The sequence below is a fragment of the Papio anubis genome, chromosome 20 (assembly GCF_008728515.1).
Source record: "Papio anubis isolate 15944 chromosome 20, Panubis1.0, whole genome shotgun sequence".
In the NCBI taxonomy this organism is placed as follows: Eukaryota; Metazoa; Chordata; class Mammalia; order Primates; family Cercopithecidae; genus Papio; species Papio anubis.
The window spans coordinates 38,522,914-38,546,451 of NC_044995.1; the positions used below are offsets into that span (position 1 = coordinate 38,522,914).

The 23,538-nt window shown below is 45.5% G+C and overlaps 1 protein-coding gene across 16 annotated transcripts in view; it reads left to right on the plus strand.

Moving 5' to 3' along the window:
• The window catches only part of CACNA1A (calcium voltage-gated channel subunit alpha1 A), a 428,952-nt gene that overhangs the window by 101,988 nt on the left and 303,426 nt on the right, over window positions 1-23,538 (plus strand). For all 16 annotated transcript variants that reach the window (XM_031659832.1, XM_031659842.1, XM_031659846.1 and 13 more), the window contains exon 3: window positions 20,279-20,572. In XM_031659832.1, the coding sequence (XP_031515692.1) occupies window positions 20,279-20,572 (294 nt within the window). The remainder of the gene's footprint in view (window positions 1-20,278; window positions 20,573-23,538) is intronic.

The following is a 23,538-nucleotide window of genomic DNA, read 5'->3' on the forward strand; positions in this document are numbered from 1 at the left end:
ACAGAAAAGGCAGAACAGCTATGGAAGGAGATCGCAGATGTATGCATATATTTATGTGTAACCTTGCAAACATGTGCGTGTGCTCCCATTCTTGTTGTCACCAAGCCTAATTCTCTTACCACATTCTCTGCTGTCTTCCCCATATACATACAAGCTCTTTTTTAGTCATTGGGCAAAACAGAAGAAAATAAAAGGACCAAGTCTCCATTTTCTGGGGAAATGATGCTGTTCTCCTTCTAAGGAGGCATCAGAATCAAATGTCCCCTACCTGTGTCCCCAGCTTCATTCTCTCTCTCTCTCCCCCATTGGAAAATAATTTGTATTGGTTTCTGGCTAATCTTTTGTTTCTTCTTGAGAATATGAGCAAAATGCTTTTTCTTTTTTCATGTATTTCTGTCTCTTTCTTTCATAAAGATAGCTCAACACCTGCACTTCTCTGCAACTTGTCCTTTTCACTTCTGGAGGTGTTGGGTTGCTATTTTGACCTCTCTTCATGGCTGAGGCTGAGGCAGTGAACAGGACAGACAGGAGTTTTGAGGTTCTGTAACTCAAAACATTTTAAGAGCCCCAATGTGACTTAACAAGAGGAAACATCTTTGAGGCATGTTTCATAAAATCAACGTATTAACCATGTTTTTTTGCTCGTTTGTTTGGTTTTTGAGATGGAGTCTTGCTCTCACCCAGGTTGGAGGGCAGTGGCATGATCTCAGCTCACTGCAACCTCTGCCTCCCAGGTTCAAGAGATTCTCCTGCCTCAGCCTCCCGAGTAGCTGGGACCACAGGCACCCGCCACCATGCCTGGCTAATTTTTGTATTTTTTGTAGAGACAGAGTTTCACCATGTTGGCCAGGCCGGTCTCGAACTCCTGACCTTGAGTGATCCACTCCCCTCAGCCTCCCAATGTGCTGGAATTACAGGCATGAGCCACTGCACCTGGTCTTAACCATGTATTTCTGATTCTCTGATATGTGGGGCTTTGCTGACCCTACAAGAATGGCCCCTCCCAGAGCTAGCCAATTTCTAGATAGTAAAGGGCCTTTTATATGCAAACCAACCAATCCAGATCTACACCCCCAACCATCTCCTTTCTTGGGCTCTCACCCGCTGGGACACTATCTCCCTGCTCTAATCATCTCAGAGCCAAGTACCAGACAATGAGGGGCAGCTCCTATGCCCCGAAGCCCTTACCCTGCCTGGCTCATTCCTTCCCATGGAAATCACAATAAAGGCTCTTGCCCACAAGTTTTCTTCATTCCCTTTGCCCCCCAGCCCAGCCCTGTGTGGCCCTGCATAGCATGGTGCGCCCTTTCTTCTTGGGACCTGTGAGTAACAAACTATATTTTCAATGGCAGTCGTCACCTGATCTAGTGGCCTTGCCATACCTGAATAATAATAAAACTGGGCTGGGTGCAGTGGCTCATGCCTGTAATCCCAGCAATTTGGGAGGCTGAAGTGGGAAGATTGCTTGAGACCAGGAGTTCAAGACCAGCCCTGGCAACATAACAAGATCCCTATTTCTACAAAAGAAACCCAGAAAAATTAGCCAGGCATGGTGGCACATGCCTGTAGTCCCAGCAACTCAGGAGGCTGGGGTGCGAGATTTGCTTGAGCCCAGGGGGTTGAGGCTGCAGCGAATCTCCCCATGATCATGTCATGGCATCCAACCTGGGCAATAGAGCAAAAACCTGTGTCAAAAAGATAACAATAATAATAAAACCTACATTTTAAAACAACGAAGGCCCAACATGGGATGCCAGCCCCATCATCCTCATCACCTCCCTGCTCTCATGTCCTTCTATTCTCTCCACTCCAGCCACACAAGCCTCCTTAATGTTCCTCAAGCATGCCAGGCATCTTGCATGTAGGCCTCTGTCTGTGCTGTTCCCTGTGCTTGTGATGCTCTTCCTCCAGATATCAGTACGTCTTTTCCTGCCTTCATGTCTCTGCTCAAATATCACCTTCTTAGAGCAGTGTTTTGCAAAATAGCTCCCACTCTATCTGACTCTTACCTGCTGCTGCTTTTTCTTTCTCTTTCCTTCTTTCCTTCCTTCCTTCTTTCTCTCTTTCCTTCCTTCCTTCTTTCTCTTCCTTCCTTCCACAGGGTCTTGCTGTCTTGCCCAGGCTGGAGTGCAATGGTGTGATCTCAGGTCACTACAACCCCCGCCTCCTGGGTTCAAGCAATTCTCATGCCTCAGCCACCCAAGTCGCTGGGATTACAGGCATGCACCACCATCCCCAGCTAATTTCTCTTTTCTCTTTTCTTTTCTTTAGAGACAGAGTTTCTCCATGTTGGCCAGGCTGATTTCTAACTCCTGGCTTCAAGTGATCCACACGCTGTGGCCTCCCAAAGTGCTGGGATTACGGGCGTGAACCACCACACCTGGCCTCCATTTTTCTTATAAAAACTCTCTTTACCTGACAGATAATAAATCTGCCTGAGTTTATTTGTCTGATTTCTCTGCCCTAAACAGTGAGTTTCCTAAGAACAGGAAATTATTTGCTCTATTAATGGCTGTGCCTGGGATAGGATCTAGTATAGAATAAATGCATAATCAACATATATCAAATGAATGAATGAACAAATGAACCTGATAATTTTTCTCAAGCTTTCTAGGTGAAATAGTGCACTTGATCTTATCGTTGGTAACTTTATCTCCAGCTCTGGTAAAACTTGTTATTTTGCAACTTAGGAAGACCTTGCTCAGTTCTTAAGAAAAACCAGCTGGGCGCGGTGGCTCACGCCTGTAATCCCAGCACTTTGGGAGGCTGAGGCAGGAGGATCACAAGGTCAGGAGTTTGAGACCAGCCTGAGCAACATGGAGAAACCCCGTCTCTACTAAAAACACAGAAACTAGCTGGGCGTGGTGGTGGGCGTCTGTAATCCCAGCTACTCAGGAGGCTGAGGCAGGAGAATCACTTGAACCCAGGAGGTGGACGTTGCAGTGAGCCAAAACCGTGCCATTGCACTCCTGCCTGGGCAACAGAGCGAGACTCTGTCTCAAAAAAAAGAAAGAAAAGAAAAGAAAAAAGAAAAACCAAGGTCTGCATTTCCATAAGCAGGTGTAGCTCATTTGATTAAATTTCCCTTGCTAACTTCTTAGGATACACATGAATATATAACTAAGCATTTAATCAAACTCCTGACTTACCAGAGGGGTTAGATGCTGAATATAATTTGTAATTGCCTAAGAATATAGTAAGCTTGAGTACTTTTGTTTCCATAATTAAGTGTGAGGCCCTTGTCTCAATGTGAATTAAGAATACTTCAAGCACTGGATATGAAAAGTAAATTTATTTTCTTTTGGCAAAGTTCAAACATATATGAAAGAAGAGAAAATAGAATGATATCCCACCCAATTCCTATGACCCATCTTCAATAATTATTAACTCATAACACATCTTGTGTTTCTCTAGCCCAAACTTAAACATAACCTTAATTTGCAAATTGAAGCAAACCTTTAATTTGCCTTAACATATAACCCGGGGTTGTGTTTAACCCTCTTAAAGCAAATCTCAGATGTCGTATGATTTCATCTGTAAATATTTTAATATGTACTTCTCAAAGTTAAGGACTCTGCAGCCGCTGTGGAAAATGGTATGGTGATTCCTCAAAAAATCAAATATAAAGTTAATATATAATCCAGCAATTTTACTTCTGGGTGTACACTAAATGAAAGCAGGAACTCAAACAGATGTTCCTTTGTACATCCATTTCATAACAGCAGTATTCACAATAACCAAAAGGTGGAAGCAACACACGTGTGTGGCAACAGGTGAAATGGATAAACATAGTGTTGTATATCCATATGAAGGAATAGTATTCAGCCTTAAAAAAGGAATGAAATTATGACACACGCTACAACATGAATGAACCTCGAGTACGTAATGCTAAGGGAAATCAGCCACTCACAGGAAGACAAATACCGTATGATTCTGTTTATATGGGGTCCCTAGAGTGGTCAAATTCATAGGGACAGTAAGTAGAATAGGGATTGCCAGGGGCTGGGGGAGAGGGAATGGGAGGTTAGTGTTTAATGGAGACAGTTTTAGTTTGGGAAGATGAAAATATTCTGGAGACGAATCGTGGTGATGGTTACACATCTATGTGAATGTACATAATACCACTGAAATGTACACCTTAAAAATGGTTAAAATGATCATTTTTTATTATGCATATATATTTTTTGAGACAGAGTTTCACTTTTATTGCCCAGGCTGGAGTGCAATGGAGCAACCTTGGCTCACTGCAACCTCCGCCTCCCTGGTTCAAGTGATTCTCCTGCCTCAGCCTCCCCAGTAACTGGGCTTACAGGTGCCTGCCACCACTCCCAGCTAAATTTTGTATTTTTAGTAGAGATGGGGTTTCACCATGTTGGCCAGGCTGGTCTTGAACTCCTGATCTCAGGTTATCTGCCCACCTTGGCCTCCCAAAGTGCTGGGATAACAGGCGTGAGACACTGTGCCTGGCCATGATGCATATTTTTCCACAATAAAAGAAAAAGCTAAGGAGTCACTTATGTTGCATGTTGTCCTCACTCTGGAGCTAGTCTTAAGGAGCATTTGCCACCTGGAGCTCTGCCAGTTCCTGTGCAGAAGAAAAAAGTGGTCCAGAGCACTGCTGTGGACCACTTTCAAAAGTTCAATAGAACTTTCCAAAAAATGTTCCCTATCTCCAATGTTTAATAAAGTAGCTACTAGATACATGTAGCTTTTGAGGACTAAAAATATGGCTTGTACGACTGAGCAACAGGATTTTAAATGTTGTTTAATTTTGAAAGCCACATGTGGCTACCGGTTTGGACACTGCAACATTAGAGAGATTTGTATTGGTTATTAAATGCTTCAACCTGGGAGTGACACGTTTCATTTCCACTGAGAACTCATTGGTCAGAATTAGTCACATGACCCCAGCAGACCACGGGGGTGGTCTTACATCTTACATCTTACACATGCCTGTATATGGAGAACTGGAAATATTTGGTGAACAGCTCTAATGCCTGTCTCAGAGAATAAGTCTTTTTGAGATCCAGAAAGGAGAAAAATTGGCTATTTTATTTCAGGAAGAGAAGATAAGAAACGTGGAGACTTAATGTATTATTTATCTATTGTTGTGTAACAATTTACCAAAGCCTTGGCTGCTTTAAACAACATTTATTTCACAGTTTATGTGAGTCAGGAACCAGGTGCAGCCGTTTCAGAATCTCTCATGAGGCTGCAATCAAGGTATCAATTGGGGCTTCACTCTCATCTTAAGGCTTGACTGGGGAAAGATGTGCTTTCAAGCTTAAACATGTGGCTGTTGGGCCGGGCGCGGTGGCTCAAGCCTGTAATCCCAGCACTTTGGGAGGCCGAGATGGGCGGATCACGAGGTCAGGAGATCGAGACCATCCTGGCGAACACAGTGAAACCCCGTCTCTACTAAGAAATAAAAAAAATAGCCGGGCGAGATGGCGGGCGCCTGTAGTCCCAGCTACTCGGGAGGCTGAGGCCAGAGAATGGCGTGAACCCGGGAGGCGGAGCTTGCAGTGAGCTGAGATCCGGCCACTGCACTCCAGCCTGGGCTACAGAGCGAGACTCCGTCTCAAAAAAAAAAAAAAAAAAAAAAAAAAACAAAAAACATGTGGCTGTTGGCAGAATACTATGGAAAAGGAACACTCAGAGAACAATTATAGCGATACCAAAAGGCTCTTGAAATTAAAAAAATATAAAAGCATAAATAAAAACTGAATAAAAGGTGGAAAGATAAAATTAGAGAAATCTCTCAAAAAGAAGATTAAGACACAATGGAAATACAAAATAGAAGGAAGGGAACAGATAAGAAGAGAATCAGTCCAGAAAGTCCAACATCTGAATAATAAGTTTAAAAGAGAATCAAGAAAAAAGGGTGGGAATCTTAGCTGGGTGTGGTGGCACACTCCTATAGTCCTCAGGAGGCTGAGGTAGGAGGATTGCTTTGAGCCCAGGAGTGCGAGGCTGTAATAAGCTAGGATCACATCACTGCACTCCAGCCTATGTGACAAAGCAAGACCTTGTCTCTAAAAAAAGGGGAGAGGGGTAAGAATCATACTAAGTGCTCAGTATAATAACTGAAAATAGACCTAAACTTACATCATAATAAAATTTTAGAACACAATGGAAAAAGATTCTAAAAGCTACTAGAGGAAAAAAAACGAAGTCTTATACAAGAAATTAGGAGTAAGAATGCTTCAAGCTTCCCAACGGCAATACTGGAATTAGAATACATTGGAGCAATACTTCACATTTTTGAAGTAAAATGATCTCCAAACCAGAATTCTATACCCAGCCAAACTACCAATGAGGTATAAAGCTAAAACAATGGCATTTCATACATAGAAGGCTCCAATATTTACTTCCTGAGACAGATTAGACTGTTCAAAAATGGCTACACCATGGCTCCCATTTTACATTTGCTTAGAATTTTACCACTTCCCCATAAAGGATTGGAATCTATATTCTCTCCCCTTGAACCTGGGTGAATCTTTGTGACTGATTCAACTAATAGAGTAGGGAGGGAGTGATGCTTTGTGACTTCCAAGGTTAGGTCATAAAAGGAGATGCAGCTTCTGCCTGGCTCTCTCCCTTGAGACATGTGCCTTTGGAGTCCTGAGCTGGCATAAGAGAAGTTCAGCTACCCTGAAGTTGCCATACTGGAGACACCATGTGGAGATACCACATAGAGATGGAGAGAGATGCTTGAGAAGCCTCAGTTGTTTGAGTCTTTCCAGCCTAAGTGCCAGCCCTGTGACTGAGGAAGCCTTAGAGATGACTCTAGTCCCTCTCACCATCTGACTGTATTTGCATGAAAGACCCCAAGTGAAAACCACCCAGACGATCCCAGTTGACCACCCAAATCACAAAATGTAATAATATAAATGAATGTTGCTGTTTTATGCTACTAAGTTTGGGCTGCTTTTTATGCAGCAATAAGGTAACTGGAAAACTTGTCATGCATCCTTTCTCAGGAAGCTACTAGAGGATGTGCTTCATCCAAACAAGGGAGTAAACCAAGAAAGAGGGAAACATAGAACACTGGACTTAAGAAATCCAACAATGAGAAGCAAACGGAATCTCCTGGATGATGATAAAGAGAGAGCCCAGGATGAAAGCTGTATGCCAGGGAAAGTCCTGATTAGACCATGTGACAAGTCTTCAGGAAAGACTGCTTCTGGATGATAAAATGAACTGAATAGCTGTTAAAGACTTGGGGGTCAAATTTGCAATAAGTACCAAGCAAAGAAGAATTTAAAACATGACGGGTCCCAAGGGAAACAATATGTTGTAAAGAAAGAGTAGTGATAGTTTGTTCATGCCATAACTGTAACTTGCCTTGTACATGACAATATAAACACCGAATCTTCCTGACTTTGTGAAAGAACAATATTGGGCAAATGCGCAGGTCTTGGAAGGTTCCATATGTAGGGGGATGGAGGGAGAAATTAGCAAAATCCTCCTTTTCTATAGCTAATACCTATAAAGTGCTACAACACCCATACAGGATACTTCTTTGTTGCTTTCATTATAATATCCTTGGGTATTGCTGTTGGCTATTTCTGAATACTAATTAAATATTCACAAGTGTACATCTTGTTTTCCCAACCTAACTATAGGCTCTTTGATAGTTAATGCTTCTCTATATTATCTGTAGTGGCTGACCTAGTGTGCTACACATAGTACGTGGTCAGTTTGAGAAATATTAGTTGAATAAAATAATAATGTCGGAACAAATAAATAATACCTAAAACTGAAAATTTTTAAAGTAGAAAGAAGTAAGCGAATGAACGATATAGGGCTTGGTGTGGTGGCTCATACTTGTAATCCCAGTGCTTTGGGAGGCTGAGGCAGGAGGATCGCTTGAGACTAGGAGTTCGAGACCAGCCTGGGCAACACAGCAAGACACTATCTCTACAAAATATATATATATTTAGCCAGGTGTGGAGGTGTGCACCAGTAGTCCTAGCTACTCAGGAAGATGAGGTGGGAGGATTACTTGAGCCCAGGAGTTTGAGGCTGCAGTGAGCTGACATTGTACCACTGCACCCCAGCCTGGGTAACAGAGTGAGACCTTCATCTCCGAAACAAACAAACAAACAAAAACCCAATATGAATAATAGGGTAGTAAATAGCAAAATAATCAGCTAAAGGGAACCAGGCACAGAAAGACAAATATCGCATGCTCCCGTTCATATGTGGGAGCTAAACAAAACAAAACAAAAAAACAAAACTCACGGAGGTAGAGAGTAGAGAGATAGTTACCAAAAGATGGGAAGGGTAGTGGGGAGGGTAGAATAAAGAGGAAATGATTAATGGGTACAAAAATAGAGTTAGATAGAAAGAATAAAATCTAGTGCTTGGTAGCACAATAGGGTGACTACAGTTAACAATAATTTATGTTCCCATCACAAAGAAATGGTAAATCCTTTCTTAAAAAATACTTTTAAGTTCAGGGGGTATATGTGTAAGATTGTTACATAGGGGCCGGGCGCGGTGGCTCAAGCCTGTAATCCCAGCACTTTGGGAGGCCGAGGCGGGTGGATCACAAGGTCAGGAGATCGAGACTATCCTGGCTAACATGGTGAAACCCCGTCTCTACTAAAAATACAAAAAACTAGCCGGGCGCGGTAGCGGGCGCCTGTAGTCTCAGCTACTTGGGAGGCTGAGGCGGGAGAATGGCGTGAACCCGGGGGGCGGAGCTTGCAGTGAGCCGAGATCGCGCCACTGCACTCCAGCCTGGGAGACACAGTGAGACTCCATCTCAAAAAAAAAAAAAAGATTGTTACATAGGTTACCTTGTGTCATAGGATTTGTTGTACAGATTATTATTCAGTCTACCATTGATGGGCATTTTGGTTGATTCCATGTCATTGCTATTGTGAACAGTGCTGCAATGAATATGCGTGCATGTGTCTTTGTAGTAGAACAATTTATATTCCTTTGGGTATATACCCAGTAATGGGATTGCTGAGTGCGATGGTATTTTTGTTTTTAGGTCTTTGAGGGAGGAATCACCACACTGTCTTCCACAATGGTTGAACTAATTTACACTCCCAACAACAGTGTATAAGCATTCCTTTTTCTCCGCAAGCTCATCAGCATCTGTTATTTTTTGACTTTTTAGTCATGGCCAAGAAATGGTAAATGCTTGAGGGGGTAGATATCCCGGTCACCCATATTTGGTCATTACACGTTGTATGCTTGTATCAAAATGTCACATATACCCCATAGATAGGCACAACTATTATATATCCATAATGATTTTTTAAATCAGCCAAAAGATGGCCAGGTGCAGTGGCTCATGCCTGTAACCCCAGCACTTTGGGAGGCCAAGGAGGGCAGATCACTTGAGGTCAGGAATTTGAGACCAGTCTGGCCAACATGGCGAAACCCCATCTCTACCAAAAATATAAAAAATTAGCCGGGTGTGGTGGTGGGTGCCTATAATCTCAGCTACTCGGGAGGCTGAGGCAGGAGAATCACTTGAACCTGGAAGGCGGAGGTTGCAGTGAGCCGAGATCGTGCCACTGCACTGCAGCCTGGGTGACAGAGCAAGACTCTGTCTCAAAAAAGAAAAAAAAAATCAGCAAAAAGGGATGATAGTGGGTATCTTTCAGGAGGAGGATATGAAGCATGGAGGGAGGCAGGGGACTGCTATTTTGCATAACAAAAGCTGTTTCAGAGACGCATTTGACTCTAATTCCCAATGGCAGCACCCTCTATTCCCTTTCCTGGTTTGGTTTTCTCCTTAGCACTTAGCCCCATCTACCACACTATGTATTTTCCTTATTATTTACTCTATTTATTCCTCATCTCAATTCAACTCCACGACCATGGGAAATTCTGTCTGCCTTGTTCTGTGTTTGCAAAATTACTGGGCACATGGCAGATGTTCCATACAGTCAGGAGAATGAATGAACCTTGCGCCTCTGCAATGTTTGTAGCCGCTCATTTATTTTAACTTTTTATTTTGTTGAAATTTCAGATTTACCAAAAAGTTGTAAGACTGGTACAAAGAAGTCGCCTGTATCACTTATCCAGGTTTCTCAAATGCTAACATTTTACCACTTACACTCTATCCTTTCTCTCGCTCTCTCTCTCTCTCTCCACCCCAACCGTTGACCACTGAGAGTAATTTGTAGATATGATGGCCCTTTAACGCTATCTAATTCAGTGTGTTTCCCAAAACAGGGCATTCTCTTACGTAAGCACAGCACAATGATCAAAATTAGGAAATTAGCATGGACACACTGTTATTATGTAATCCACAGATCTTATTCAGATGTCACCAATTGTTCCAATAGCGTTCTTTGTAGCAAAAGGAGGTCCTGGCTCACTTGTTGAATTTGGTCAGTCACATTTCCTTTAATCTGGACAAGTTGTTCTGTCTTTATTTGAGCTTCGTGACATTAACACTTCCAAAGAATACTTATTTTATAAAGTGCCCCTTAATCTGAACATGGTTGTTTACCAGTTATTCAAATCACGCATTTTTGGCAGAAGTTCCTAGAAGCGACATTGCAGCCTTCTTGGTACGTCATTCTAAGAGGCATGTGATTTGCCAGTCACTTGCTTGTCTGCTAGGGTCCTCCACTATCAAGTTACTGTTTTGACCCTTAAAACTAACAATTGTCTCAAATTGGAAATACCATTCGACCCAGCCATCCCATTACTGGGGATATACCCAAAGGATTATAAGTCATGCTGCTATAAAGACACGTGCACATGTATGTTTATTGCGGCACTATTCACAATAGCAAAGACTTGGAATCAACCCAAAAGTCCATCAGTGACAGACTGGATTAAGAAAATGTGGCACATATACGCCATGGAATACTATGCAGCCATAAAAAAGGATGAGTTCGTGTCCTTTGTAGGGACATGGATGCAGCTGGAAACCATCATTCTCAGCAAACTACCGCAAGAAAAGAAAACCAAATACCGCGTGTTCTCACTCATAGGTGGGAACTCAACAATGAGATCACTTGGACACAGGAAGGGGAACATCACACACCGGGTCCTATTGTGGGGAAGGGGAGAGATAGCATTAGGAGATATACCTAATGTAAATGATGAGTTAATGGGTGCAGCACACCAACATGGCTCATGTATACATATGTAACAAACCTGCACGTTGTGCACATGTACCCTAGAACTTAAAGTATAATAAAAAAATAAATAAATAAATAGCAAAAAAAACCCCACAAACAAACAAACAATTGTCTTTGGGAAGATACTCTGACACTATGTAAATGATCTGTTATCCCCCAAACTTTCACCTGTGAATTTAATTATCCCTTGATAGTTCCTGTATGTTTTTATGGTAGTTGCCAAATTGCCTACATATATAACTTTTTTTTTTCTTTTTGAGAAATAAGGTCTTATTCTGTCACTGTAGCTGGAGTACAGTGGCAAGATCATAGCCCACTACAGCCTTGAACTCCCGGGCTCAAGGAATCCTCCTATCTCAGCCTCCAGAGTAGCTGGGACTACAGGCGAGTGCCACCATGCCCGGCTCATTTTTGTTATTTTTTGTAGAGATGGGGTTTTACTATGTTGCTCTGGCTGGTCTCGAACTCCTCAGCTCAAGTGATCCGCCCGCTTCAGCCTCCCAAAGTTCTGGAATTACAGGCATGAGCTACTGTGCCCGGCCTCCTTATGAAAGAATTCTAAAGAATACTTATAGATACTCCCCAATCCAGAAGGGGGTACTTATCCCTCTTCCTTAACTTCATGTGGGTAGGTCTTAGTGACTGTTCCAGAGGGTAGAGTGGGGAATGGGAAAAATAGTAGCTTGATGTTGGAGAAACCTGGCAGACACCACCTTAACCAAGGGATCGAAGTTAACATCACTAATGATAAGTCATGTAACTAGCGTATACCCTGATCTGAAGCAAAGAGAATGGCATTGCACCCCTGTGCAATGGTCTTCTCTCAAATCCATTATTCCAGTCTAACCGTGAAAACGGACAAACCCAAGGTGAGGGACGTTCTACAAAGTACTTGATCAGTGCTCCTAGACATTATTAAGGTTGTGAGGAACAAAGAAACAGATCAGAGGAGACTCAGGAGACAGAATGAGGCTGGGCACAGTGGCTCCCACCTGTAATCCCAACACTTTGGGAGGCCAAGGTGGAACGACTGCTTGAGCCCAGGAGTTTGAGACCAGCCTGGACAACAGAGTGAGACCCTGTCTCTACAAAAAATTTAAAAATTAGTTTGATGTGGTGTTTTGTGCCTGTGGTCTCAGCTACTAGGGATGAAGACAAGCCTTCTTACCCTACAGATTGCTGTAGGCATGAATTAAGATCAAGCAGAGGCCAGGTATGATGGTTCATGACCATAATCCTGGCACTTTGGGAGGGCGAGGTGGGTGCATTGCTTGAGCCCAGAAGTTCTAGACCAGCCTGGGCAATATAGTGAAACCCCATATCCACTAAAAATACAAAAATTATTGGGGCATGGTAGCACATGCCTGTAGTCTCAGCTACTCAGCTACTCAGGAGGCTGAAGTGGGAAGATCGCTTGAACCCAGAAGGTCGAGACTGCAGTGAGCCGTGATTGTGCCACTGCACTCCAGCCTCTACAACAGAGTGAGAGCCTGTCTCAAAAAAAAAAAAAAAAAGTTAATATCAGAGGAAGCTGGGTGAAGGGTATAATGATAACTCTCTGGCACTATGTTTTCAAACTTTCTGTAAATCTAAAATTATGCCAAAATAAAATGTTTATTTAAGAAATGAGAAATAATGTAATATTTAATCAGTCTTGGTCAGTGATATTCACAGATTTCAGGTCTGGAAGATTGACTCTGGTGATTTTTAAAAAATCTACTTACCACTAATTCTTGACTGCTTATATAATATGTATGCAGGCCGGGCGCGGTGGCTCACGCCTGTAATCCCAGCACTTTGGGAGGCTGAGGCGGGTGGATCATGAGTTCAGGAGATCGAGACCATCCTGGCTAACACGGTGAAACCCCGTCTCTACTCTTAATACAAAAAAAATTAGCTGGGCGTGGTGGCGGGCGCCTGTAGTCCCAGCTACTCAGAAGGCTGAGGCAGGGAATGGCATGAACCCGGGAGGCGGAGCTTGCAGTGAGCCGAGATCCCGCCACTGCACTCTAGCCTGGGCGACAGAGCAAGACTCCGTCTCAAAAAAAAAAAAAAAGAAATAATAATAATAATATGTATGCTAGTCATTATGCTGAGGGCTTATCTGCTTGATTTTTATTTGTTTATTTTCTTTTTGAGACAGGGTCTCACCCCATCACCTAGGCTAGAATGCAGTGACATGATCACAGCTCACTGCAGCCTCAACCTTCCAGGCTCAGGTGATCCTCCCACCTCAGCCTCCTGAGTAGCTGAGTAGCTGGGACTACAGGCATGTGCTACCATGCCCGGATAATTTTTGTATTTTTTAGTAGATATAGGGTTTCACCATGCTGCCCAGGCTGGTCTCAAACTCCTAGGCTCAAGCGATGCACCCACCTCAGCCTCCCAAAGTGCCGGGATTATGGTCATGAGCCACCATACCTGGCCTCTGCTTGATCTTAATTCATCCCTACAGGAACCTGTAGGGTAAGGAGTCTTGTCTTCATGTTATTGAGGAAGCTGAAATCGAGAGAGGGGAAGCGCCTTTCCAAATGCACACTACTAAGAATTTCGAGAGCTAGGATTTGAACCCAGGTCTGTGTCCAGAATTAGTCTTTGCCTCATTCGCTTTTGGAAGCTTGCAGGGCACATGCTACTGTGCAATGTCATGCCTAAAGTGACAGCCACATTCCATCTCTGAATTCACTCTTGGGTGCCTACATCATGACCTGCAGACGTCTGGATGATCAAATTTGGCTTTGTCATTTTTATCCTCCACCTCCCAAAGATCTTGATACTCATTCCCCAAGGGTATCCGGACCAGAAGGCAGAGACCAAATGTCTTTTGGCCGATCCATTTTTGCAACTCAACGTGACTAGATTTGCTGATAATTGTTTTAGCAGTCAGATGAATGCGATTTGCCGTTATTTATTTGGGGCATTTATTTCAAAGATGCTAGCCCTGTTCAATTGAATAACATTCTCAAAGCCGGTATGGTAGTGCTGCTGCTGATTGATAAATTAAACCTCCAGCTGGTAGAGGTGTTAAAGATTAGAACCAATGGTTGGGGCTGGTTTCTGGCTGCCTGCTGTTAAACTGCTTCTGTCCGCAATGCTAATAACATTCTAAATCTCTCTACCTGGTCAACATTAGTAATTTGTATTAGTGGGGGGTCTGGGAACTACCTACTGTAGTCATTTGAGGGGGCTGTGATGATTTCTTGCCCATCCATTCCCATTTGCTAGGTGATAGGTAAGATTCCGGTATTAGAGATTCATTCCTTTGGCTACAGAAATGTTATCTCTGCAAAGTGAATCTATAAAGATAATGCACATGGAGCCCTGCCACACTTTATAGTAAATGAGTTGAGTTCTTTCTGGAAAAGAGTTCTTGAGCAATTGGGGGTTGAAGGACTTGAGAAGATTCCTAGGAAGGAGAGGGGAACCCCAGCATTCCAAACTTTGTAGTCAGGCAAACTTTGGAAGTGCCATTTGGTGAGAGGACAGTGTAGACTCTTCTGTCACCTTGACGGCAGGTGAGAGGAGGCATTTGGAAATGTATATGGGTATGTCTGGTTATCACATGACTAGGGATGCTACTGACATTTAATGGGCATTTGCCAAGAAGGCTAAACAATCCGCAATGCACAGAACAGCCCTGAAGAGCAACAAATGTTGCACCGAAAATGCCAACGGCACCTCCATTGATAACCCTAGAGAATGCCAAGAAAGAGATGATGAGTTTGCCCCCTTCCAGAGCCGTGGTTGCCAACACTGGCTATACCCCAGGGAAATGCTGAATAAATAAGAGAGAGTGGGGGATGGCTCAGGAATATGAATGTTTACAACACTTTGCGGCGGTTCTGTACGCAGCCGGCTTCTCTGCTGTCTAGGCACGGTTTGGGGCATCCTGGAGGACTGTTCTTTGTCCTCCCGTAAAGATGCCTGATTTTGTTGTATAGGGGCTTCATGGTCAAAGTGTGCAGAGAGAATGATCACAAATCACCATGACAAGTGGTGCTGCGTGGGCTGTATTTCAGGAGCATCATGAATTTGTTTGTTTGTTTGTTTGTTTTTGAGATGGAGTCTCGCTCTGTCTCCCAGGCTGGAGTGCAGTGGTATGATCTCAGCTCACTGCAACCTCCGCCTCCCAGATTCAAGCGATTCTCTTGCCTCAGCCTCCTGAGTAGCTGGGATTACAGGCACCACCACGCCTGGCTAATTTTTGTACTTTTAGTTGAGTCAGGGTTTTACCACGTTGGCCAGGCTGGTCTCGAACTCCTGGTCTCAGGTGATCCGCTCACCTCGGCCTCCCAAAGTGCTGGGATTATAGGCTTCAGCCACCATGCCCAGCCTACAAATATTTTTTATGAAAGTATGCAGCACACACAAAACTGCACACATCAATCGCGTGTAGCTCAGTGAAAAGGTACAAAATGAACAAAACTTACAAAGTGAGCACACCCATGCCACTGTCACCCAGACGGAGATGCTTCCAGAAGGTATCCCTTTACCCTCAAAGTGACTACTCCTTTGACTTCTAAAGGCAATCAGTGTTGCCCATTTTTGAATGTTATTATTTATTTATTTATTTATTTAATTTTTTAAAAGAAGAGATTGGGTCTCGCTCTGTCACCCAGGCTGGAGCGCAGATCACGTAGCTCACTGCAATCCTCGAATTCCTGGGCTCAAGCCATCTTCCTTGCCTTGGCCTCCAGAATAACTGGGAATCAGGATAGCTGGGACTGCAGGTGCGCACCATTTTTTAAAAAAACTTTATATAACAGGAATTATACACCATGTTCTATTCTGTGTCTGGCTTCTTTGGTTCAGTATGGAGTTTATAAAATTCGTCCATGCACCCGTGTGTAGCTCCATATTATCCTTTCTTATTGCTGCTTAAAACTCCATGTTCTACAGTGTATTTATCCATTATGGTATTTGGGAAATTTCCAACTTTTAGCAAGTATGAATAGTGCCGCACATTCTAGTGCATATATCCATATATCCTCATTCTTCCTGGATATATACCCAGGAGTGACATTGTTGGGTCATAGGATGTTCAAATGGCCATGTTAATAGAAATGACCAAAAAGGTTTTCTTTTTATGTGGGTTTTGTTGTTGTTGTTGTTGTTGTTTGTTTTTTGAGACTTGGCTGTCTCCCAGACTGGTGTGCATGATCTTGGCTCATTGCAGCCTAACCTCCTGACCTCACACAATCCTCCCACTTTGGCCTCCTCAGTAGCTGGGACTACAGGCATGCACCACCATGCTCAACTAATATATTTCTTTCCTTTCTTTCTTTCTCTCTCTTTCTCTTTCTTTCTTTCTTTTTCCCTCCCCCCTCCCTTCCCCCTCCCTCCCTCCCCCCTCCCTCCTTCCCCCCCTCCTTCCCCCCCTCCCTTCCTTCCTTCCTTCCTTCCTTCTGTAGAGGCAGGGTCTCACTATGTTGCCCAGGCTGCTGTCAAACTCCTGGGCTCCAGTGATCCTCCTTCCTCTGCCCCCCAAAATACTAGGATTACAGATGTGAGCCACCGCACCCGGCCAACAGTTTTCCAAAATGGTTGTACCAAATTCCCCTCTGTCCAACAGAATGCAAGAGTCCGAAATGGTTTCAGATCCACATTAGTGACCTTGGGAAAGTTTTTAAGTCTCTCTCACCCTCAGTGTTTGCATCTCTTCCATGGGGCTGCTGCGAAGACTCAGTGGAAACTTTACCCGGGCAGGAACTCCATCAGGGAGCTGTCACTCTTTCCTGAAAAACTCTGGGGTCTTCACAGATCTATGCAGGTAGTTCTCCTGCTCTAAAACTGAATAATCTTCTCAGAGAGGTCCATCAAAACAAATTGTAAGTTCAACTCGGACAGTGCAGCCCTCTCGTATGACTGGCTCTTAACATCTGAGCACGTGGGCTTGCCTCTTGTTTCATATTAGTTGCTGTTCACCTTTGATATCTGAAGCAATGTCAAGTACAAAAACCACTGATATTTGGTGAGCACCTTCACAGCCCCTCCTTCTCCCTGAATCCCACACAATTCTATCTCCTTGCAATTCCAGTCACTCTTGGTTTAATCATTTCATCCATATCTTGACAAGTTAGAAAATCTTGTAAGTGTTATGGGGCAATGTGTAAAAGTTGGTGCATTGGCACAGAACAGGGACTTTATATAAAGACATATCATCTTTCCAGAGTGTTCCAAAAGAACCTGAATACTGATATGTGTGCGTGTGGGGGCGAGGGGGGAAGGGAATTAACTAGGATTCAACTAGCTAAGGCTTGAAAGAATATTTGCCTTTTTCATCCTTTCCCCCTTCCTCTCTGTTTGGCCTTTCTGCCTATACAAGCTCCATGAAAATTCAATGTTTCTTGGTACGTTCAATTTGGAAGACAGTTTGGTGACATCTTATAAGCTCGAAGACATGAATACCCTGTGGATCCAGAAATTCCACACCTAAGGCTATTCCTCGAGACATGCATTCTTATCTGCACCAAAGGTATTTGAGGCAGTAATGTTTAATAGCCCCAACTGGAAAAAAAAAACCAAAACAGATTCCCATCAACAAGATGATGGATAAACAAATAGTGGCATATTCTCTCGATGAAATACTATACAGCAGTGAAAGTGAATAACTCACAGCCACGTGTGACAACAAACAGGTGAATGTGTTCTGACAGAGTCTCACTTTGTTGCCCAGCCTGGAGGGCAGCGGTTTGATCTTGGTTCACTGCAACCTCAGATCTCCTGGACTCAAGGGATCTTCCCATCTCAGCCCCCTAAGTAGCTGGGTCTACAGGTTCCCATCACCATGGATGGTTAATTTTTATTTTTAAAAAGGCTTTTGGAGAGACAGGGTCTTGTTATATTGCCCAGGCTTGTTTCAAACCCCTGGCATCAAGCAATCCTCATATGCCTCTGCCTCCCAAAGTGCTGGGATTACAGACGTAGACACCGTGCCCTGCCAGATGAATCTTAAAGACATAATGTTGAAGCAAAGAAACAAGAAACTGTAGAATACATACTATATGATTATTCCATTTATATAAAAGCCCAAAAGAAGCAAAGTAAAATTGTATTGGTTAGGAATGCATAATAAGGTAGTCAAACTTTTTTTATTTTTAAAGGAAGATATGAATGCCATAAAGTCAGCTAGAAATTATTGCTGGAATAAGGGGCTGTGTAAGCGTGTTGGAGAAGGGGGTTCTGCAGAGGTGGTGATGTTCCATTTCTACCCCTAGACTTGGTTTCATGAGTGTTCATTTCAGTTCAATTTCTTAACCCCGTTACCTTTATGTTTTATGCATTTTTCTGTGTGCTTATTGAATTTCACCACATGAAAAGGCAGAATGGGAACTAATCACAGTGGTTCTGGAGACACGTGAGGTACCAAGCAAACTATACTACCCAGAACCCCTATCCAGCCAACTAGGACCTGGTTAATTATTTCCTCCCAGGAGTTCAGACTTGTCACCTCTGGGGTCTCCAAGGTAGAATAAACCCTTAATTCCAACTTGCAGGAGTCTCTGTGATTTGAAACGTTCACAGAAGTAACCCCAAACCACTCTCTCCGCTTTCAAAAATGGTCTTTTGCTAACCAGAGCAAATTTGTTTAGAGACTGACGAATCGCACCTCTAGACACAAATCCCCTTCTCTTTTCTGTCTTTTAAGTTTTTTTTTCCTGCCTCCATCCTGCCTTCTCCTTGCAAGATGCTGGGGAGCGTCCGGTTGTCTGCAACCGAAATGGAACCGGGTGGAAAACAGGCTTTCCTCCCAGGGGAGGAGGAAGCACCCCAATTCCCCCTTCCTGCCTCCCAAACATGCGGCGCTCCCCTCTCTCCCCCACAAACTCCGCTGAGCCCGGTCCCCCCGCGCCTCCACGATTGGTCGCGGGCCCTCATGTGTCGACACTCTGGGTGGGTCCTTCTGCTGTTAAACTCATCAACTGCTCCCCTTTTCCGCTTGCTGGCCAGTGGTTCAGACCTTTGCGCCCATTTTTTTTTTTCTTCCCTCTTTACCTTCTTCTACCCGCAACCCTCCACACCAGTCTTATTTTAGCAAAACCTAGAGAAGGAGGAGGTGGAGGGATTTGGAGGGTGGAGGGGCATTGCAGCATCCAGGGGCAGCGATTGAGTGGCTAAGCGGAGGGCGCATACCTCTCTCTCTCTCTCTCTTTTCCCCCTGTTGGGAATTTTCAGGATTTCACTGCTGCAATTTAACCCCAAGATGAGGCACCATTGAGCGAAACGCTGTGCGCGCGCACACACACACATACACTTCCTCCGGGAGCAGAAGAGGCAGCCGCTGGTGATTCAGGAAGAATTTTTTTTTTTTTTCTTAAACCTGGACCCTGCGGTGTGAAGACTCCTTAGGAATCCTCTGGAGCGTCTTACTCCCCCTCCCCCCTCTTACCCTTCTCTTTCATCTTCTTTATTTTTATTTTATTTTATTTTTGGAGCTACCGATCTTTCAGCATTTTTAAGGTCTAGGAACTCCAGCAAAACAGAAGGGGAGTTAATTTTTTTTTTTTTTTTTTTTTGCTGCCCTCCCCACCCAGCAAAGACCTGGGTTTTTTCTTTCTTTATTTTTAAATAAATAAATAAATAAATAAATATATTTTTTAATGGGCCGAGCGCACTCCTTTTGCAAGATGCCAGCCTGACCTGGACCTCGGAGGAATTTGAAGCTTCCACTGCGTCCCGGGGGGGCGTCCTTTGCAAACCGTTCGCTTCTTAAAGGGGGTGTGCGTTGGGTGTTTTTTTTTTTTTTTAACTGTCTTTTTTTTTTTTTTTTTTTTTCCGGAGTGGGTGGACTGGGGATTGCCTGGATTCCTTCCTCGGTTATTTTTTGCCTCGCTTCTCTCTCCCCTCCCCCCTCCTCCCCGGGCCCCCGCGCCCCGCCCCCGCACCCTCCTCCCGCCCCTCCTTCTCCGGGGTCAGCCAGGAAGATGTCCCGAGCTGCTATCCCCGGCTCGGCCCGGGCAGCCGCCTTCTGAGCCCCCGACCCGAGGCGCCGAGCCGCCGCCGCCCGATGGGCTGGGCCGTGGAGCGTCTCCGCAGTCGTAGCTCCAGCCGCCGCGCTCCCAGCCCCGGCAGCCTCAGCATCAGCGGCGGCGGCGGCGGCGGCGTCTTCCGCATCGTTCGCCGCAGCGTAACCCGGAGCCCTTTGCTCTTTGCAGAATGGCCCGCTTCGGAGACGAGATGCCGGCCCGCTACGGGGGAGGAGGCTCCGGGGCAGCCGCCGGGGTGGTCGTGGGCGCCGGAGGCGGGCGAGGAGCCGGGGGCAGCCGGCAGGGCGGGCAGCCCGGGGCGCAAAGGATGTACAAGCAGTCAATGGCGCAGAGAGCGCGGACCATGGCACTCTACAACCCCATCCCCGTCCGACAGAACTGCCTCACGGTTAACCGGTCTCTCTTCCTCTTCAGCGAAGACAACGTGGTGAGAAAATACGCCAAAAAGATCACCGAATGGCCATATCCTTTTGCCCGAACCCCGGCAGCGGCTGCGCCTCCCCCTCCTCCCTCCGCCTCCCCTCTTCCAGGCTGAGAGAGACCCGGGGGTTGATGGGAGGTGGGGAGGAGGAGGGGGTCTTCCAGGGGCTGGGAGAGGGGGCCCCGGGAGGAGTGTGAAAGAATCTTTCCACCTCGAGCTGGGTTGAGCTATCCTGGAGGCTTGGGAATGGGTTTGTGGGGGACTCGCGGGGGGCAGCGGAGAGTGGACCGACTCTGGAATGAGATCTGGGGCCTGGGGTCGTGCAGGGGCCTTTCGAGCCAGGTCCGGAGGGTTCGGAGTTCTACGGAATGAGCTTGGAGCGGGCTCGGGCCTGGGCGCTTCTGGCCAGGGCAGGGGAACTATGGGGGCCTTGGTTGGGTTTTCTTGGCCGTCCCTCACTGGAGTCCACGCAGGGGAAGCTGGACAGCCTCTCCGCTCCTGCTTTCCCCAAGGTGGGGGCCGCCGCACTTTTAGGGCAGGGCGCTTGGGGGCTCCCAGGGCTAAGAGCAAGAGGGAGTCCATGTGGCCTTCACACTGAGAAGCCAGCGCTGGCCGGAGTGAATACCCCAGGGTGGGCCGCTGGTCCGATCTGGAGCGGGTAGTGATGGGCTGGGGGCCGCTTATGTCTCCCTCATGTGTGTAGGTCCCATTGCCTTTAACAGCTGATTGGGGAAGCTCATCATCTTTGGGGGTGTAGAGAAAGAGAGCCCATTTGCTTTATCTGGGCCCCTGGCCTGGGGAGACCTGGTCTGGACACTTTCAATAAGAAAGACAGAGCAAGAGCAAATGAGGTGGTGGGTCCATTCTAGACCACCATGTCCAGCTTTTCCTACCCCAAGTAGCCAAGAGGGAACACCAGGAGAATCAACACCCATGTGGACATCTTAGGTAGGTAAATGCCTTTAATTTTTTTTTTTTTTTTAATCAAAGATCCAGAGGAAAAAGGTGAAGTCCATATTTTCGTCTGTGGAGATGCTATCAAAATGCAGATCTTCTGTGTTTCTTTAAATCCCTGCCTGCTTGAAATAAACCTTGAGGAGGGCTTAACATCTATTGAGATGTAGGCAGGCAAGGGTGGGTAATTAGTCGGGCTTTCTAGCAGTTATCTAAGCATGACCCAGATTCCAGGAGGGGGGACACACCCTGCTGCCCAGGCTCGCTGGCCACCATGCCATGCCCAGATGTGCCGCTTCTCCGTTCGGTTCCAACCCACTGCCCTCCGTGTAAAAATGAACGGGCTGAATGGATCCCTGGGGCTCAGGGATGAGTCCCCCATCCCTTTTGTGTGTGTTTTTGCAGTTAGGGACTCAACGGGGCTGGGCCCTGTGTGGTCCCCGGGGGTTGCTGTTTAAGGAGCATGGCGGGTGGTGGGGGGACTCACTTCAGGGGAGTTCAAATTTGAGCCTGGCTCTTGGACCCTGGGTGCTGGGATTGCAACAGAGGGCACTGAGGTTTTGGAGTGTGTGAGTGGTCTACTTTGAGGGTGGGGAAAATTAAGAAGTTCAACAGAGGCGCTTTTGAGGGAAGCATACCTCTAACTACGATGCCATCTCCGTTGGTGCCCAAGGCAGGGGCCAGGTCTTTGCTTCCTAAGTTTCAGCCTGGTTGAAGAGCCTGGTTCTTAAGATTGGCAATTCCTCCCCATCCCAGGCCCACTGAAGTGCTCAGGGGTGGTGTGATTGCTCTGGCCATCAACAGAGTGAGGGGTGGGAGTGCCTTGCAGGAGGGCAGGGTATTCATGCATGCACACCCAGTTAGCTGCAGGCGTGAGAGGGGTTTGCTCGGCTCACAGGTTTCCTCATTGAAAATGGCTTTAGATCGCCTTCTGGAGCCTGGATTTGGAGACTTCTAAGAGGAAAGGAAGGAGGTGGGGAGCTGTGTCCTCAGCTTACCTCTGTCCAGCCTGAATCCTGCAGATTGGAGGGCTGTAGGGGGAGAAGGGGATTGCAGCGGCCCCTCGGAAGGGGGAATCGTGGGAGAGGGAGGCAGGTGAATTGCGAGTTTTGCTTGCCGCTTCATCTATTCTTTGGCCAGCTCGCCCAGGGCTTTCTTGCTCTTATGATGAGTTTGTGCATTTTGTTCTCTGCACACTGTTTTTGTTCTCTTTGGCCCGAGGTAACAAACACATTATACAGCCCTACTCTGGAAGGGAAAACTGCCCACCCCACAATCTGTCATCGAGCTGGGGCGTCCAGGACTGAGCTTTCTCTGTCCTGGATGGAGCGGAGGGCGGTGGCGGGGTGGGTGGGAGGATTGGAGATGAGAGGGGATGGACTGAGACCTGGAGGGGGAGGTAGTGAATAAAATAATTCAGGCCAGTGTAAAGAGAAACACCACGTGGAATGTCAGAGTCACGATACCAGGGCAGAACATTTTACTTTTTTATCCAGATATTTCTACCATGAAAAAAGACGTTTAAGCATATCCTGAGAGTGAAAAAAAAAATGTGTGTAGGTACTTATTCTGAACTTCCAGAATAAAGTAATATACGTACAGGCAAGTACATATATTCAGATTCATAGATTTTTACAAAATGAACACACCCACGCATCCAGCAGCCAGGTCCTGATCAGTGCCCTGCAAGTCCCTTTCCCCATACCGCCTCCTAGTCGCTTCCCCAACAAGGGTACTGCTCACCTGACTTCTAAGATTCATTTTGCGTGTTTGAAACATCATGTAAATGGAGTCACACAGTATGTTCTTTTGCCGCTGTCTTCTTTTGCTCACATCTGTGTGTGTGACTCTGCCACAGTCTATCCATTCTACTGTTGATGGGCATTTGTGTCTTTTCTGTTTGTGTCATTGGGAGCATTCTTGTGTCTTTTATTATTTTTTTTCCACAGTTCTCTTGGATAGGAGTGAAATCATCCCTGCTACTTTTTGATGCGTGTGTCGTGGGATGCGTATTTGGAAATGGTGTTGACTAAGGGTTGCAGGTCGATATGGA